At 50.4% G+C, this 18,034-nt stretch overlaps 2 protein-coding genes across 4 annotated transcripts in view; one reads left to right on the forward strand and one right to left on the reverse strand.

Annotated features, from left to right (window-relative positions):
- Nucleotides 1-6,706: 6,706 nt before the first annotated feature.
- Nucleotides 6,707-18,034, reverse strand: part of LOC129475035 (uncharacterized) — a 66,125-nt gene continuing 54,797 nt past the window's right edge. Inside the window, exons 6-8 of one of the 2 annotated variants that reach the window (XM_055266867.2) lie at nt 11,086-11,265; nt 10,239-10,448; nt 6,707-6,947 (exon numbers count right to left, since the gene is read on the reverse strand). The gene's annotated coding sequence lies outside the window, so the exon portion shown is untranslated. The remainder of the gene's footprint in view (nt 6,948-10,238; nt 10,449-11,085; nt 11,266-18,034) is intronic. The other variant, XR_008654736.2, reaches the window with a different exon arrangement.
- The window catches only part of IL3RA (interleukin 3 receptor subunit alpha), a 35,309-nt gene continuing 27,410 nt past the window's right edge, over nt 10,136-18,034 (forward strand). The window contains exons 1-2 of one of the 2 annotated variants that reach the window (XM_055266863.2): nt 10,136-10,464; nt 16,427-16,545. In XM_055266863.2, coding sequence (XP_055122838.1) covers nt 10,161-10,464; nt 16,427-16,545 — 423 coding nt within the window. In that variant the 5' untranslated portion in view covers nt 10,136-10,160. The remainder of the gene's footprint in view (nt 10,465-16,426; nt 16,546-18,034) is intronic. The other variant, XM_055266864.2, reaches the window with a different exon arrangement.

Consider the following 18,034-nt stretch of genomic DNA (forward strand, 5'->3'; position numbering starts at 1 on the left):
CAACCTCCAACTCCCGGGTTCAAGCGATTCTCCTGCCTCAGCCTACTCAGTAGCTGGGATTACAGGCATGCGCTACCACGACTGTATTTTTGTATTTTTAGTAGAGATGGGGTTTCACCCATGTTGGTCAGGCTGGTCTCAAACTCCTGACGTCGTGATCCACCCGCCTCAGCCTCCCAAAGTGCTGAGATGACAGATATGAGCCACTGCGCCTGGCCACCATCCTCCCCTCTCTAGACACAATGAGGCCCTGCGGGACCTGGTTCCCAGCTGCATCCCATCTCCTCAGCATCCTCCCCTCTCTAGACACAGCCCCCTTACTTATCCACAAAGCCCAATACAGAAGTTGAGGCCCTGGAACATTGCCAATTGGTGTTTTCTGCATCTAGAACGCATTGCCTTTGCCAGGTATGGTGGTTTATGCATGTGATCCCAGCGCTTTGGGAGGCTGAGGCGGGTGAATCACTTGAGCCCAGGCGTTTGAGACCAGCCTGGCCAACATACTGAGACCCCATCTCTGCAAAAAAAACAAATAATAATTTTAAAATTAGAATACCCTCCTGTGAGCACAGCATTCCTGTGCTCACTCCCGACAGCTCTGACGTCTTCATGAAATGAAATATGTGACTCTGCCTGCCCCACAGCAGTCCCCACCCACCGTCACACTTACACCCGCCACACCTGTTGCTTAATTTACTTCTATCTTATGTGTCTCCAAGGAGGGCTGTAATGGGGGCTGTAGTGACTGCTGATCCTGAGACAGAGAAAGAAAGGAGGGAAGGAGGGAGGGAGGAAGGAAGGAAGGAAGGGAGGAAGGAAGGGGGGAGGGAGGGGGGGAGGGAAGAGAAATGAAAGCAAAGAAAGGGGAAAAAAGGAAAAGAAAAGGAAGGAAGGAAAAGAGAAAGGAAAGAGAGAAAGAAGAAAGAAAAGGAAGGGAGGGAGGGAGGAAGGAAGGAAAGAAGGAAGGAAGGAAGGAGGAAGGAAGAAGAAGGAAGGAAGAAGAAGGAAGGAAGGAGGAAGGAAGTAAGGGAGGAAGGAAGGAAGGAAGGAAGGAAGAGACCGGGTACGGTGGCTCATGCGTGTAATCCCAGCACTTTGGGAGGCCAACGGAGGTGGATCACCTGAGGTCAGGAGTTTGAGACCAGCCTGGCCAACATGGCAAAACCCTGTCTCTACTAAAAATACAAAAGTCAGCCGGGTGTGGTGGCGCATGCCTGGCATCCCAGCTACTCGGGAGGCTGAGGATGGAGAATCGCTTGAACCCGAGAGGCAGAGGTTGCAGTGAGCTGAGATGGCGCCACCGCACTCCAGCCTGGGTGACAGAGCGAGACTCTGTCAAAAAGAAAGAGAGAAAGAGACAGAGAGAGGGGAGAAAGAAAAAAAGAGGAGAAAGAGAGAGAGGGAGGAAGGGAAAAAGGAAGGGAGGGAGGAAGAAAGAAATATAAAGGAAAGGAAAGAAAGGGAAACAAGAAGAAAAAGGAATGAAGGAAGAAAGAGAGGGAGGAGGAAAGAGAAAGGGGGGGTAGAAAAGAAGGAAAACAGAAAGAACAGGAAGAAAGAAAAACAAGAAGGAAAGAAAGGAAGGAAGAAAGAAAACAGGTAGGAAGAAAAGGAAAAAGCAAAGATAGAACAGAAAAGGAAGAAAGAAAAAAAGAAGGAAGCCGGGCATGGTAGCTCGCGCCTGTAATCCCAGCACTTTGGGAGGCCGAGGCAGGTGGATCATGAGGTCAGGAGGTTGAGACCATCCTGGCTAACACGGTGAAACCCCGTCTCTACTAAAAATACAAAAAATTAGCTGGGCGTGGTGGCGGGTGCCTGTGGTCCCAGCTACTAGGGAGGCTGAGGCAGGAGAATGGCGTGAACCTGGGAGGTGGAGCTTGCAGTGAGCCGAGATCACGCCACTGCACTCCAGCCTGGGCGACAGAGAGAGACTCCGTCTCAAAAAAAAAAAAAAAAAAAAAAGAAAAGGAAAGAAAAGAAGGAAGAAAGAAAAAAGGTAGGAAGAAAAGAAGGAAAAGGGAAAGAAAGAACAGAATACAAACAAAAAAAAGAAAGAAAGGAAGGAAGAAATAAAAAAGGAAGAAAAGAAAGAAAAAGGAAAGAAAGAACAGGAAGAAAGCAAAAAAGAAGGAAAGAAAGGAAGGAAGAAAGAAAAAAGGTAGGAAGAAAAGGAAAAAGCAAAGAAAGAACAGAACAGGAAGAAAGCAAAAAAAAGATGGAAAGGAAGAAAGAAAGAAAACAGGAAGAAAAGGAAAAAGAGAAGAAAGAAAGGAAGGAGAAGAGGCAGGGAGAGAAGGAGGGAGGAAAGCCTAAAACCCTTTTCTTTGATTTTGGGGCATTCTAAGAACAGAGGAAACTCAGGGTCATTGCCCCAAAGCACACTTTGACTCATAATGCGTGACGGCAGCGCCTGTGTGTATTGTAACGGGAGCTGTTCTGAGGTAAAAGTGTGGGGTAATTTTGCCTCGTCATCCCCTTGTCATCCCCACGCTTCTGCCCAGGACCTGCCCAGCACCTCCTCCTGCATTTCAAGTCTCCCTGGGTCCCCTCCTGTGCCCGTCTCAACCCTCTCCTTCCCACGCTCTTGTTGCCACCGAGCTGGTGGGAAATGCCCCAGCCAGGTTGGTGCATCAGAGTCAGCCTCTGAGCTGGATCCCTGTGCAGATCACCAAGTGCACGGCGGTGTCTAACACAGGAGCCTCCCCACACAGGCCCAGCCCTGCGCTCAACTGCAGGCCCTCAGGGTCTCACGGCTGAAGGCCGTAGGACTTTGATGCGCTCTCTTCTGTGAGTCCACCTATCATCCCGTCTGCCTAGAGCACGGTCCCAGACCCAGAGGGACCCCAGACCGAGCCGTCTGCACTGGAAATGGGCATTGAGCATCCAATGCCGCTCATTTCAGAAACGCCTGAATTCTCAACAAGATGTGACTTCTGAGCCACACGTGGTGGCTCACGCCTGTAATCCCAGCACTTTCGGAGACCGAGGCGGGCGGATCACGAGGTCGAGAGATCGAGACCATCCTGGCCAACATGGTGAAATCCCGTCTCTACTAAAAATACAAAAAATTAGCCGGGTGTGGTGGCGGGCGCCTGTAGTCCCAGCTACTCGGGAGGCTGAGGCAGAAGAATGGCGTGAACCCGGGAGGCGGAGGTTGCAGTGAGCCGAGATGGCGCCACTGCACTCCAGCCTGGGCGACAGAGAGAGACTCCGTCTCAAAAAAAAAAAAAAAAAAAAAAAGATATGAATTCTGAGCCTGGAGGAGGAAGTAGGAGAGGAGAGCTGTGGAGACCAGGAGTCTGAGATTCAAGTTCCTCAGGGCCACGCTCCCTCCGGAGGCTTTAAGGGAGGGTCTTTCCTGCCTCTCCCAGCTCCTGGGGGCTCCAGGCATCCCTGGGCTTGTGGCCGCATCACTCCAGTCTCGGCCTCCATCTCCACGTGGCCTCCTGCTCTGTGTCTGTGTGTGTCTCCTCTTCTGTTAGAAGGACACCTGTCATTGCATTTAAAACCCACCCTACTCCGGGATGACCTCATCTCACGCTCCTTCACTTAATCACATCTACAAAGACCCTATTGCTGAATAAGGCCTTATTCCAGGTCTGGGCATTAAGACATGGACAGATCTTTCCGGGGCCACAGATTAATCCACTACAGCTGTATCCAGTTCCCTCTGGAGGCTCTAGGGGAGGGTCCTTCCTGTCTCTCCCAGCTCCTGGAGGCTCCAGGGGTCCCCGGGCTTGTGGCTGCATCACTCCAGTCTCTGCCTCCATCTCCACGTGGCCTCCTCCTCCTCTGTGTCTGTGTCTCCTCTTCTGTCTCTTAGAATGACACCTGTCATTGGCTTTAGGGTCCATCCTGCTCCCAGAAAATCTCATTTGAGTTAATTATATCAGCAACAACCCTCTTCTCAAATAAGGTCATGTTCTGAGACTCCAGGTGGACATAAATTTGGGGGGCGGTGGGGAGAGAGGCAGCTTACCCTGGAATAGCAGGAGAGACAAAAGGAGCCGGGGCAGGGCCGGGCACCGTGGCTCACGCCTGTCATCCCAGCAGTTTGGGAGGTCGAAGCGGGCAGATCACTTGAGGTCAGGAGCTCAAGACCAGCCTGGCCAACATGGTGAAACCCCGTCTCTACTAAAAATTGAAAAAATTAGCCGTGCGTGGTGGTGGGCACCTGTAGTCCCAGCTACTTGGGAGGCTGAGGCAGGAGAATCGCTCGAACCTGGGACAGAGGTTGCAGGGAGCCGAGATCGCACCACTGCACTCCAGCCTGGGCGACAGAGCGAGACTCCATCTCAAAAAAAAAAAAAAAAAGATATCTTAGTGGTCAGGTGTGGTGGCTCACACCTGTCATCCCACCACTTTGGGAGGCTGACAAGGGCAAATCACCTGAGGTCAGGAGTTCGCGGCCATCTGGCCAACATGGTGAAACCCCGTCTCTAGTAAAAATTTAAAAATTAGCCAGGCGTGGTGGCAGGTGCCTGTAATCCCAGCTACTCGGGAGGCCGAGGCAGGAGAATTGCTTGAACCTGGGGCAGACAGAGGTTGCAGGGAGCTGAGATCACACCACTGCACTCCAGCCTGGGCGACAGAGCAAGACTCCATCTCAGAACATAACGAAAAAGGTATCTTAGTGGTCAGGTGTGGTGGCTCACGCCTGTCATCCCAGCAGTTTGGGAGGCCGACAAGGGCAGATCACCTGAGGTCAGGAGTTCAAGACCATCTGGCCAACGTGGTGAAACCCCATCTCTAGTAAAAATTTAAAAATTAGCCAGGCATGGTGGCAGGTGCCTGTAATCTCAGCTGCTTGGGAGGCCGAGGCAGGAGAATCGCTTGAACCTGGGGCAGAGGTTGCAGGGAGCCGAGATCGCACCACTGCACTCCAGCCTGGTGACGGAGCAAGCAAAGTGAGACTCTGTCTCAAAAAAAAGAAAAAAAAGGAGCCTGTTTGCAAGATGGAGGCTCCAGGGAAGGGCTGAGGTTGGGCTGGAATTTGGGAAGGGTGCCAAGAACGAGAGAAGAGTTGATACATTCAGAGGGAGGGGAAGGGCTGTCTGGGAGTGCGTGTGCTGAGTAAACAGAAATAACAGATTTCAGCGTTGGAAAGGGAAGCCCGGGACAGGTTGGTGGGTGCCCCATTCAGGGCTTAAAGGGATTAAAGGGTTTTTGTTTGTTTTTTCTTGAGACAGAGTTTTGCTCTTGTCACCAGGCTGGAGTGCAGTGGCGCCATTCTGGCTCACTGTAACGTCTCTTCCAGGTTCAAACTATTCTCCTGCCTCAGCCTTGGGAGAAGTTGGGATTACAGGCACCTGCCATCACGCCTGGCTAATTTTTAAATTTTTACTAGAGATGGGGTTTCACCATGTTGGCCAGGCTGGTCTCGAACTCCTGCCCTCAGGCGATCCACCCGCCTCGGCCTCCCAAAGTGCTGAGATGACAGGTGTGAGCCACCGCGCCTGACCACTAAGATTTTTTTTTTTTTTTTTTTTTTTTTGAGACGGAGTCTTGCTCTATCGCCCAGGCTGGAGTGTAGTGGCACGATCTCTGCTCACTGCAACCTCCTCCGCCTCCCAGGTTCAAGCAATTCTCCTGCCTCAGCCTCCTGAGTAGCTGGGATTACAGGTGCCCACCACCACGCTGGGCTAATTTTTGTATTTTTAATAGAGACGGGGTTTCACCATGTTGGGCAGGATGGTCTCAATCTCTTTACCTCAAGTGATCCACCCGCCTCAGCCTCCCAAAGTGGTGGGATGAGAGGCGTGAGCCACCGCACCCGGCCACTAACATATCTTTAATAAGATCCATCATCTGAGACCGGGGTCCACCTCCCTGTCTGGGTGCAGTTTCCCACGGGACAGGGAGGAAACACAGGCAGGAGCCCCTGGACACTGGCATTGATGCCTCCAGGGCTGAATTTACTATGTCAGGAAGTTGCCCAACCCTGCCTGAATAGCTAGCAAGAATTCTAATTATAGCAAACAGAAACACTTGCAGGAAAAAAAAAAAAAAAAGGGAACATGACAATTTTCAAAGAGTCTTTCTTTCAAGGCAAGTCAGGTTCATGGTTACGAAGCTGCTGACCCCAGGATCCCAGCCTGTGGGAGAGAAGGGGGTCTCTGACAGCCCCCACCCCTTCCCACTGCCATGTCCTTATTGGGTCTGAGTTTCAGGGGTGGGGCCCTGGCTGGAGGTTATAAAACAGCTCAATCAGGGAGTACAACCTTCGGTTTCTCTTTGGGGAAAGCTGCTTTCAGCACACACGGGAAGATATCGGAAACATCCTAGGATCAGGACCCCCCCAGATCTTCTCGACTGGAGCCACGAAGGCTGTTTCTTCCACACAGCACTTTGATCTGCATTTAAGGTGAGGTCCCCTCTCCAGGGTGGGATGAGGGAAAAGAGGGCAGGCAGGGGAGGCGGTGGACTGTGGGTTCCTAAGTCCATGCTGGCAGACACGGGGCATTGGCACGTAACAGGTTTCTGCTGAGACCTGCTGTCCGTGGGCACCACACTGCCCATTGAACGACCTGGTACCAAAGAAGGATGTTTGCGATCTCATTCATCGTTTGTACGTGGATCTCACGCTGAAGCCATCATAGCATGTTAGATGCCTTGGGTTTAGAAAGGTGATAGCATTAGAAGTAATTTGACTGTGTTTTCTGCTTTTTCGTGTGCTTGTTAGAAAATGTAAACACCTACACGTGGCTACAGTTCTCTGTTTATTAGAAAGCGCTGGTTCAGCTAGTCAAGGAGCTCATGCCCAGGGCAGGCTGTCAGCCGGGGAGCTGCTTTTGGGGCTGGGACCCCAGCATGCTTGTAGTGTTTCTCAGTGGTTTTCAAAGGCTGGTGGGACTCAGAATGCCCCCGATGGCTGGTGAAACCTCAGGTCCCTCCTAGCAGCTTTATTCACAGTAGCCAAGAGGTAGAGACAGCCCTCATACCCCCATCTGTAGATAAATGGAGAAATATAATGTGGTCCATCCACACAGTGGAATATTACACAGCCATGAAAAGGAAAAAGCAGCTTTATTCACAATAGCCAAGAGGTGGAGACAGCCCTCATACCCCCATCTATAGATAAATGGAGAAATATAATGTGGTCCATCCACACGGTGGAATATTACACAGCCATGAAAAGGAACAAGGCTCTGCCACAGGTGGCAATGTGGGTGACTGCTGAGGGCATCATGCTTCCTGAGAGAGGCCAGATACAAAAAGATACACAGTGTCTGTATGACTCCACGTATTCCCTATGTCCAGATACAGGCAAATCCACAGAGGCAGAAAGTGGATGAGTGGTTGCCACAGGCTGGGGAGGGGGAAGAACGGGTCTTTAATGGGTCTGGGGTCTCCTTTTGGGGCGATGACAATGTTCTAGAAGATAGAAGTGGTGTTTTTTTTTTTTTTTTTTTTTTTTTTTTTTTTTTTTTTTGGGAGACAGAGTCTCACTCTATCGCCCAGGCTGGAGTGCAGTGGCATGATCTCGGCTCACTGCAACCTCCACCTCCCGGGTTCAAGCAATTCTCCTGTCTCAGCCTCCCGAGTAGCTGGGACTACAGGCACCCACAATTATGCCCAGCTAATTTTTGTATGTTTAGTAGAGACTCTGTATGTTTAGTAGAGTAGTAGAGATTTTATATGTTTAGTATGTTTTGTATGTTGATCAGGCTGGTCTCGAACTCCTGACCTCAAGCAATCCACTCCCCCCTCCACCAGCCTCCCAAAGTGCTGGGATTATAGGCGTGAGCCACCGTGCCTGGCCAATGAAAATATTAATCAATAAATGTTAAGAGCACAGATTTCCCAACGTTCTTACTCAGGCGTCTTCCTGGACCACGGCCCCTACAGGCAAGTGTGACCGTGCATGGTGTGCCCAGCACATTTTGGACAGCGAGGCCACTATGGGCACTCACCCCCTGGTCTCTTGGCTGAGCTGAACACAGACTCTGTCCCAAGGGAGACTCTAGAGATTGCCTGTTGCCTTGGAGGTGGGCTCTGGTCCCTCTGCCCAGGCAGGAAGGGGCTCTGAAGCCTCTGGAACCTCATTTCATCTTTTCCCTGCTGCCCTCAGTCCCGTCCCCTGCCTCAAGGGGTTCAGCTTTTTCCAGGCTCACCCCTTCCATTTATAATTCGGAGACAAGCAAGGTCCACTGATGCTAAAGCCATTTGGTTCTTTAAAAGACGTTAGGCCGGGCGCGGTGGCTCATGCCTGTCATCCCAGCACTTTGGGAGGCAAAGGTGGGCGGTTCGCCTGAGGTCAGGAGTTCGAGACCAGCCTGACCAACATGGTGAAACCCCATCTCCACTAAAAATACAAAAATTAGCTGGGTGGGGTGGCAGGCGCCTGGAATTCCAGCTACTGGGGAGGCTGAGGCAGGAGAATCACTTGAACCCAGGAGGTGGAGGTTGCAGTGAGCTGAGATCGCGCCACTGCACTCCAGCCTGGGTGACAAGAGTGAGACTCCATCTCAAAAAAAAAAAAGACAGCTGCCACCCCAGAGCACAGTGTAGGAGAGCCAGCCTGTCTGGGATGTGGCAGAAAGTTCCAGCGCAGGAGGCTGAGGTCCTGCACCCCCTTGTTACGGTAACTGCAGCCACTTAGGAATTTCTATGTGTTGGTTACATAATTGTAATTAAACTTCCTTCCATTGCTTTGTCATTTGAGCTTCCTGGTGCCACAGAGGATGTGTTTTCCTGGTTTGTGGCTACAGCTCGAGCCAAGAACGGGCTAAACCCCCAGGGCAGGAGCTCTTTCTTTTTTTCTTTTTCTTTTTTTTTTTTTGAGATGAGTCTTGCTCTGTCGTCCAGGCTGGAGTGCAGTGGTGCGATCTCGGCTCACTGCAACCTCTGCCTCCCAGGTTCAACCGATTCTCCTGCCTCTGCCTCCCGAGTAGCTGGGATTATAGGCACCCACCACCACGCCCAGCTAATTTCTGTATTTTTAAGAGACAGGGTTTCGCCATGTTGGCCAGGCTGGTCTTGAACTCCTGACCTCGGGCAATCTGCCCACCTCCACTTCCCAAAGTGCTGGGATTACTGTCATGAACCACCACGCCCAGCTGGCAGGGCTTCTTTCAAAAGGGAAAGGCTGCCACACACACAGATGCACATACATGCACACGTACACACTCATGCAAACACATTTGTACACATACATTCACACATGCATGCACATAAACAAATATACACTTTTAGGCACATACACGCATGCACACATGCAGACTCATGCACGTATATTTGTGTATGCACATGTGTGTACACATGGAATGCATGCACAGATACATGTGCATTCAAACACACAAACACTGTATCTGCATGCATGAAAACACACAAACACAGCCAGGCATAGTGGCTCACACCTGTAATCTCAGCACTTTGCGAGGAAAAGGCGGGCGGATCATCTGAGGCAGGAGTCCGAGACCAGCCTGGCCAACATGGTGAAATCTCTACTAAAAAATCCAAAAAGTAGGCTGGGCGCGGTGGCTCACGCCTGTAATCCCAGCACTTTGGGAGGCTGAGGTGGGCGGATCACCTGAGGTCAGGGGTTCGAGACCAGCCTGACCAACATGGAGAAACCCCGTCTCTACTAAAAATACAAAAATTAGCCGGGTGTGGTGGTGGGTGCCTATAATCTCAGCTACTCGGGAGGCTGAGGCAGGAGAATCGGTTGAACCTGGGAGGTGGAGGTTGCAGTGAGCCAAGATCACGCCATTGCACTCCAGCCTGGGCAACAAGAGCAAAACTCTGTCTCAAAAAAAAAAAAAATAATAATAAATAAATAAATAAATAAATAAATACAAAAATCAGCCAGGCGTGGTGGCAAGTGCCTGTAATCCCAGCCACTCAGGAGGCTGAGGCAGGAGAATTGTTTGAACCTGGGAGGGAGAGGTTGCAGTGAGCCGAGATCGTGCCATTGCACCCCAGTCTGGACAACAAGTGTGAGACTCCGTCAGGAAAAAAAAAACCACACAAACACATATGTGTGCACACAGATACACACGGGCACAAAAATGTACACATGTGCAAGCACACACACATATAGACACGTGCACAGTACCCGTGTGTGCACAGGCATGCATGCAGTCATGTGTAAACAGACATGGCTACACACAGGCATGCACACATATAGACCCACGTACACACGGATATCGGTGCACACAATGCACACGTACAAGCACACTCCGACGCGCATGCTTGTGCAAAGGTGCATTTGCACACACACACATATGCACACTCACCACCACTTTCCCTCCAGAAGCAGCTCCTTCTGCTGTGAGCACCAGGCTCCAGAAGGGTCAAACATCCTTCATTACCCGCAACCCAGTTTCACAGCCAGTCCCCGCTGCCTGACTCTCGTTTCTCCTCCAGCGGGCACCTCTGTCCTGTGCTCTGGAGCTGCGTTTCCGATGGTCCTCCTTTGGCTCACGCTGATCGCCATGCCCTGTCTCCTGCAAACGAAGGAGGGTAAGAGCTGGAGAGAAAATGCACTTGCCACCTCGGGGGCGGGGGGGCGGCAGCGGGACAGACACACAATGTCAGCGTGCCATCCTTCAGGGAAACTTTTCATGATGAGCTCATGGCAGAGTCTCGTGCAGTGGTCAGGAATGACTCAGAGACATCCCTGTACCCATCACCAAGTTCCCTGTAATGCAGCATCGTTTTTTTTTTTTTTTTTTTGAGACGGAGTCTCGCTGTTGCCCAGGCTGGAGTGCAGTGGCGCGATTTTGGCTCACTGCAGGCTCTGCCCTGTGGGGTTCACGCCATTCTCCTGGCTCAGACTCTGGAGTAGCTGGGACTACCGCCCGGCTAATTTTTTGTATTTTTAGTAGAGACGGGGTTTCACCGTGTTAGCCAGGACGGTCTTGATCTCCTGACCTCGTGATCTGCCCGCCTCAGCTTCCCGAAGTGCTGGGATTACAGGCGTGAGCCACCGCGCCCGGCCTAATGCAGCATCTTGCAAAACGGTAATACGACCTCACAGGCAGGGACCTGATCGTGACACAGACGCCATGTGAGGTGTTTTGATGAAACTCACACTGGGATCAAGAGCGCCAATTACAATTTCCAGTTTCCTTTATTGTTTACCTTATTTTTTCTTTTTCTTTTTCTTTGGGAGACAGGGTGTCACTCTCTTGCCCAAGCTGGAGTGCAGTAGTGTGATCTCGGCTCACTGCAACCTCTGCCTCCCAGATTCAAGCGATTCTCCTGCTTCAGCCTCCCGAGTAGCTGAGATTACAGTCGCCCACCACCGTGCCCGGCTAATTTCTGTATTTTTGATAAAGACGGGATTTCACCATGTTGGTCAGGCTGGTCTCGAACTCCTGACCACAAGTGATCCGCCCGCCTTGGCCTCCCAAAGTACTGGGATTACAGGTGTGAGCCACCATGCCTGGCCTTTTTTTCATTGGTTTTTACTGTCTGTTACTGCAGGGTTTCACTTTAGCTTGAATTTCTTTTAACTTTAATTTGCTTTTCATTCTTTAAATTTTTTTTTTTTTTTTTTTTTTTTTTGACACAGAGTTTCATTCTTGTTGCCCAGGCTGCAGTGTAATAGCGTGACCATGGCTCACCGCAACCTCCACCTCCCAGGTTCAGCTGATTCTCCTGTCTCAGCCTCCCAAGCACCTGAGATTACAGGTGTCCGCCACCACGCCCAGCTAATTTTTCTGTTTTTAGTAGAGATGGGGTTTCACCATGTTAACCAGGCTGGTCTCAAACTCCTGACCTCAGGTGATCTGCCTTCCTCAGCCTCCCAAAGTGCTGGCATTACAGGTGTGAGCCACTGTGCCCAAGTGTGTAATCCCAACCCTTTGGGAGGCCAAGGCATGCGGATGATCACAAGGTCAGGAGTTCGAGACCAGCCAGGCCAACATGGTGAAATCCCGTCTCTACTAAAAATACAAAAATCAGCTGGGTGTGGTGGCGGGCGCCTGTAATCCCAGCTACTTGGGAGGCTGAGGCAGGAGAGTCGCTTGAACCCAGGAGGCGGAGGTTGCAGTGAGCTGAGATTGCACCGCTGCACTCCAGCCTGGGTGACAGAGTGAGACTGTCTCAAAATGAATGAATGAATTAATTTCTTGTAAGAATTTTTTTCCCAGAGAGTTTGTTTTAAGGGATAAATTATCCTTCTAAGTTAGGAGAAAATAATGCCAGAAGTCTAGATATTCTTATGCTTTGATCCATGCTTATCAAACCAAGGTTGTTGACCTTGATAACCAGTCAAGATCCTTACAGTTTATACATAAAGTCATTTCCTCAAGTTTTCTAAGTGGCCGATCAGAGATAAACCCCAGAGAAACAGCTGATGTATGTTTCTAGCTTTGGGTGACCAGCAAAATGTGATAGAATATTGCCTTTTACTAGCCGGGCACGGCGGCTCATGCCTGTAATCCTAGCACTTTGGGAGGCTGAGGCGGGTGGATCACTTGAGGTAACTAGTTCAAAACCAGCTTGGCCATCATGGTGAAACCCCGTCTCTACTAAAAATACAAAAAAAATAGCTGGGCATGGCGGTGTGTGCCTGTAATCCGTGCTATTCGGGAGGCTGAGGCAGGAGAATTGCTTGAACCCGGGAGGCAGAGGTTGCTGTGAGCCAAGATCATGCCATCGCACTCTAGCCTGGGTGACAGAGCAAGACTCCATCTCAAAAAAAAAAAAAAGAATATTGCCTTTAACATCTTTGTAGAGGTCATTTATGAAATATCTTGAGCCCTGTGATGGCTAAGAGAGACCTTTCTTTTTCTTTCTTTCTTTTTTTTGAGACGGAGTCTTGCTCTTGTCACCCAGGCTGGAGTGCAATGGCACGATCTCGGCTCACTGCAACCTCCACCTCCCAGGTTCAACCAATTCTCCTGCCTCAGCCTCCCGAGTAGCTGGGACTACAGGTGCCCACCACCACGCCCAGCTAATTTTTTGTATTTTTTTAGTAGAGACGGGGTTTCACTGTGTTAGCCAGGATGGTCTTGATCTCCTGACCTCGTGATCTGCCTGCCTCGGCCTCCCAAAGTGCTGGGATTACAGGTGTGAGCCACCGTGCCCGGCCTGAGATGGAGTCTTGCTCTTGTCACCCAGGCTGGAGTGCAATGGCACGATCTCGGCTCACTGCAACCACTACCTCCCGGGTTCAAGTGAGTCTCCTGCCTCAGCCTCCTGATTAGCTGGGATTACAGGCCCACACCACCACGCCCGGCTAATTTTTGTATTTTTAGTAGAGATGGGGTTTCACCATGTGGCCAGGCTGGTCTCGAACTCCTGACCTCATGATCCGCCCGCCTTGGCCTCCCAAAGTTCTGGGATTACAGGCGTGAGCCACCGTTCCTGGCCTAAAGAGGCCTCCTTCTACTCTGAAACTGTGGTGTTAATATGTTACTATTTCATTACACTTCAATGTGTATTGGAATGTACGTACTCTGATTTTCCATCAATACCAGAATTGCTCAGTTTGGGAGCTATGTAAGAAAATGGATACTACAGTATAATAATCATGCCTCATATTGAAAAATACATGCTTGGCCGGGTACGGTGGCTCACGCCTGTAATCCCAGCACTTTGGGAGGCCGAGGCGGGTGGGTCACCTGAGGTCAGGAGTTCGAGACCAGCCTGACCAACAGGGTGAAACCCTGTCTATACTAAAAATACAAAATTAGGTGGGTGTGGTGGTACATGCCTGTAATCCCAGCTATTCAGGAGGCTGAGGCAGGAGAATCGCTTGAACCCAGGAGGCGGAGATTGCAGTGAGCCAAGATTGCACCATTGCACTCCAACCTGGGCAACAGGAGCGAAACTCCGTCTCAGAAAAAAGAAAGAAAAGAAAAGAAAAAAACAGAAAAATACATTCCATTGCAATTTGCAAACTGCCATTTCAAAAATCACAGTCTATATAGGAGACTTTGTGTAAAATTTCTTTTTTTTTTTTTTAAATTTGAGAGTCTTGCTCTGTCACCCAGGCAGGAGTGCAGTGGTGCGATCTCAGCTCACTACAACCTCTACATCCAGGGTTCAAGTGATTCTTCTGCCTCAGCGTCCTGAGTAGCTGGGGTTACAGGTGCCCGCCACCATGCCTGGTTGATTTTTGTATTTTTGCAGAGATGGGGTTTGTCCATGTTGGCCAGGCTGGTCTTGAACTCCTGACTTTAAGTGATCTGTCCCCGTCGGCCCCCAAAAGTGCTGGGATTACAGGTGTGAGCCACCACGCCCGGCCTTTGTGTGACATTCCTAAACCAGTTTGTTCTCAGTTATTGAAAATACACGTATGACATAGCTGGTTATAAAAGGTATACTTTACAACCACAGGGACGCATAATTGGTCTGTTTGGTTGAGTTTCCCCTCTCTCCCCACACCCCACACCTTTGGGAATGTGATAAAATCACCCTGATAGGGAAGGCTGATTAGATCAATATAGCAATACTGCTTTATGACTTTTTTTTTTTTCTTTCGAGACGGAGTCTCACTCTGTTGCCCAGGGTGGAGTGCAGTGGCGCCATCTCGGCTCACTCCATCCTCCCCCTCCCAGGTTCAAGCGATTCTCCTGCTTCAGCCTCCCGAGTAGCTGGGATTACAGGCGCCCGCCACCACGCCTGGTTGATTTTTCTATTTTTGCAGAGATGGGGTTTGTCCATGTTGGCCAGGCTGGTCTTGAACTCCTGACTTTAAGTGATCTGTCCCCATCGGCCCCCAAAAGTGCTGGGATTACAGGTGTGAGCCACCGCGCCCGGCCTTTGTGTGACATTCCTAAACCACAGTTTGTTCTCAGTTATTGAAAATACACGTATGACATAGCTGGTTATAAAAGATATACTTTACAGCCACAGGGACAGCATAATTGGTCTGTTTGGTTGAGTTTCCCCTCTCTCCCCACATCCCACACCTTTGGGAATGTGATAAAATCACCCTGATAGGGAAGGCTGATTAGATCAATATAGCAATACTGCTTTATGACTTTTTTTTTTTTTCTTTCGAGACGGAGTCTCACTCTGTTGCCCAGGCTGGAGTGCAGTGGCGCCATCTCGGCTCACTCCATCCTCCCCCTCCCAGGTTCAAGCGATTCTCCTGCCTCAGACTCCCGAGTAGCTGGGATTACAGGCACCCGCCACCACGCCTGGCTAATTTTTGTATTTTCAGTAGAGAAGGGGTTTCACCGTGTTAGCCAGGATGGTTTTGATCTCTTGACCTTGTGATCCACCCGCCTTGGCCTCCCAGTGTGCTTGGATTATGGGCGTGAGCCACCACGCCCATTCTGTTTAAGACTTCTACCAGGTCACAGCAGTCTCCTGTGTACATAGAACTGCACTTCCCAGCCAGGCTCAGTAGCTCACGCCTGTCATCCCAGCACTTTGGGAGGCTGAGGCAAGCAGATCATGTGAGTTCGGAAGTTCGAGACCAGCCTGGCCAACATGGTAAAACCCCATCTCTAGTAAAAATACAAAAATTAGCCGAGTGTGGTGGTGGGCACCTGTTATGCCAGCTACTCGGAAGGCTGACACAGGAGAATCGCTTCAACCCGGGGGGCGGAGGTTGTAGTGAGCCGAGATCGCACCACTGCACTCCAGCCTGGGCGACAGAGTAGGACTCTGTCTCAAAACAAACAAACAAAAATACCCCTTACAATGCTGTTTTAAGATTGTTGTGTATCAGCTGGGCGTGGTGGTTCACGCTTGTAATCCCAGCACTTTGAGAGGCCGAGACGGGCGGATCCGTCCTGGCCAACGTGGTGAAACCCCATCTCTAGTAAAAATACAAAAGTTAGCCAGGCGTGGTGGTGGGCACCTGTAGTCCCAGCTACTAGGGAGGCTGAGGCAGGAGAATCGCTTGAACCTGGGAGGTAGAGGTTGCAGTGAGCCGAGATGGCACCACTGCACTCCAGCCTGGGTGACAAGAGCAAAACTCTGTCTCAAAAAAATAAAATATTTAAAAAATAAAAGAACTCGACCTCCCAAAGGTATTGGCTAACTCCATGGGCAAAAAAACCATACTCATTACAATGCTGTTTTAAGATTCTTGACCAGGCGCAGTGGCTCACGCCTGTAATCCCAGCACTTTGGGAGGCCGAGGCCGGTGGATCACGAGGTCAGGAGATCGAGACCATCCTGGCTAGCATGGTGAAACCCCGTCTCTACTAAAAATAAAAAAACAACAAAAATTAGCTGGGCGTGGTGGCGGGCGCCTGTAGTCCCAGCTACTCGGGAGCCTGAGGCAGGAGAATAGCTTGAACTGGGAGGCGGAGCTTGCAGTGAGCCGAGATCGTGCCACTGCAGTCCAGCCTGGGCGACAAGAGTGAAACTCTATCTCAAAAAATTTAAGAAAATAAAAGAACTCCACCTCCCAAAGGTATTGGCTAACTCCACGGGCAAAAAAAACCATACCCCTTACAATGCTGTTTTAAGATTCTTATGTATCTCTTCTAACTCCAACCTGTCACCATTTTAGATCCAAACCCACCAATCACGAACCTAAGGATGAAAGCAAAGGCTCAGCAGTTGACCTGGGACCTTAACAGAAATGTGACCAATATCGAGTGTGTCAAAGACGCCGACTATTCTATGCCGGTAAATCATACGCTCTATTGTTTTTTATTTTTATTTTATTTATTTATATATTTTTTTTGAGACGGAGTCTTGCTCTGTTGCCCAGGCTGGACTGCGGTGGGGCGATCTCGGCTCACTGCAAGCTCTGCCTCCCGGGTTCACGCCATTCTCCTGCCTCAGCCTCCTGAGTAGCTGGGACTACGGGAAGCTGCAACCTCACCCGGCTAATTTTTTGTATTTTTAGTAGAGATGGGTTTTCACCGTGTTAGCCAGGATGGTCTTGATCTCCTGACCTTGTGATCTGCCCGCCTCGGCCTCCCAAAGTGCTGGGATTACAGGCGTGAGCCACCGTGCCCGGCCCAGACTCTCTATTGTTGACAAACGAGACGTTTCCGTCTTCTGCAGGAATCTCAGAACCAATACTGCTCCCATCGCTGGTGTCATGACTACCTGGTTTCTGCCCCGAAGTCAGCTGTGGGATTGGAAGTGACTTTGGAGGGTCTGGTTCCCCATCCGTGGGATATCTAAGATAGCACACACTGGACAGGGTGGATGTGAAAGTGAAATGAGGCTAAGCTATGACTTGTGCAAAACCAAACCCCACGCTGGGGGCGGTGGTTCACACCTGTAATCCCAGCACTTTGGGAGGCTCAGGCGGGCGGATCACTAGGTCAGGAGTTCGAGACCAGCCTGGCCAACATGGTAAAACGCTGTCTCTACTAAAAAGACGAAAATTAGCCGGGCACAGCGGCTTACACCTGTAATCCCAGCACTTTGAGTGGCTGAGGCAGATGGATCACTTGGGGCCAGGAGTTCGAGACCAGCCTGGCCAACATGGTGAAACCCCGTCTCCACTAAAAATATAAAAATTAGCCGGGTGTGGTGGCGGGCGCCTGTAATCCCAGTTTCTTGGGAGGCTGAGGCAGGAGAATTGCTTGAACCCGGGAGGCAGAGGTTGCATTGAGCCGAGATTATGCCATTGCACTCCAGCCTGGGGGACAAAAGCAAGACTTCATCTCAAAAAATAAAAATTAGCCGGACGTGGTGGCACGTGCCTGTAATCCCAGCTATTCAGGAGGCTGAGGCAGGAGAATTGCTTGAACCTGGGAGGTGGAGGTTGCAGTGAGCCAAGATTGCTCCATTGCACTCCAGCCTGGCTAACAAGAGCAAAAATCCGTTTCAAAAACAACAAAAAACAAAACAAAACAAAACAAAAGTGTGTGCTCAGGAAACAAGGTCCTCATCACCAAATCTTTCCAAATCCCCCTCTTGTCATCGCCTGCGTTCTCAGGGTTTGAGAACAGCGCCAGACCTCATGGGGTAGCCCAGGTGAGGATGTGAGCTATTTACAAGTCAGTGTCTTATGGGAAAGAAGCACGTTTCCCTGAGAACCTATTTGGTCCCCTCCAAGTGCTATGTTCATTTAGTACAATTCAAATCACAGCCCTTTATGTGTCCGCTCGGGCCACCATTACAAAGTCCCACAGCCCAGGAGGCCTAAACCACAGAC

Source organism: Symphalangus syndactylus, chromosome X (assembly GCF_028878055.3).
Source record: "Symphalangus syndactylus isolate Jambi chromosome X, NHGRI_mSymSyn1-v2.1_pri, whole genome shotgun sequence".
Classification (NCBI taxonomy): domain Eukaryota; kingdom Metazoa; phylum Chordata; class Mammalia; order Primates; family Hylobatidae; genus Symphalangus; species Symphalangus syndactylus.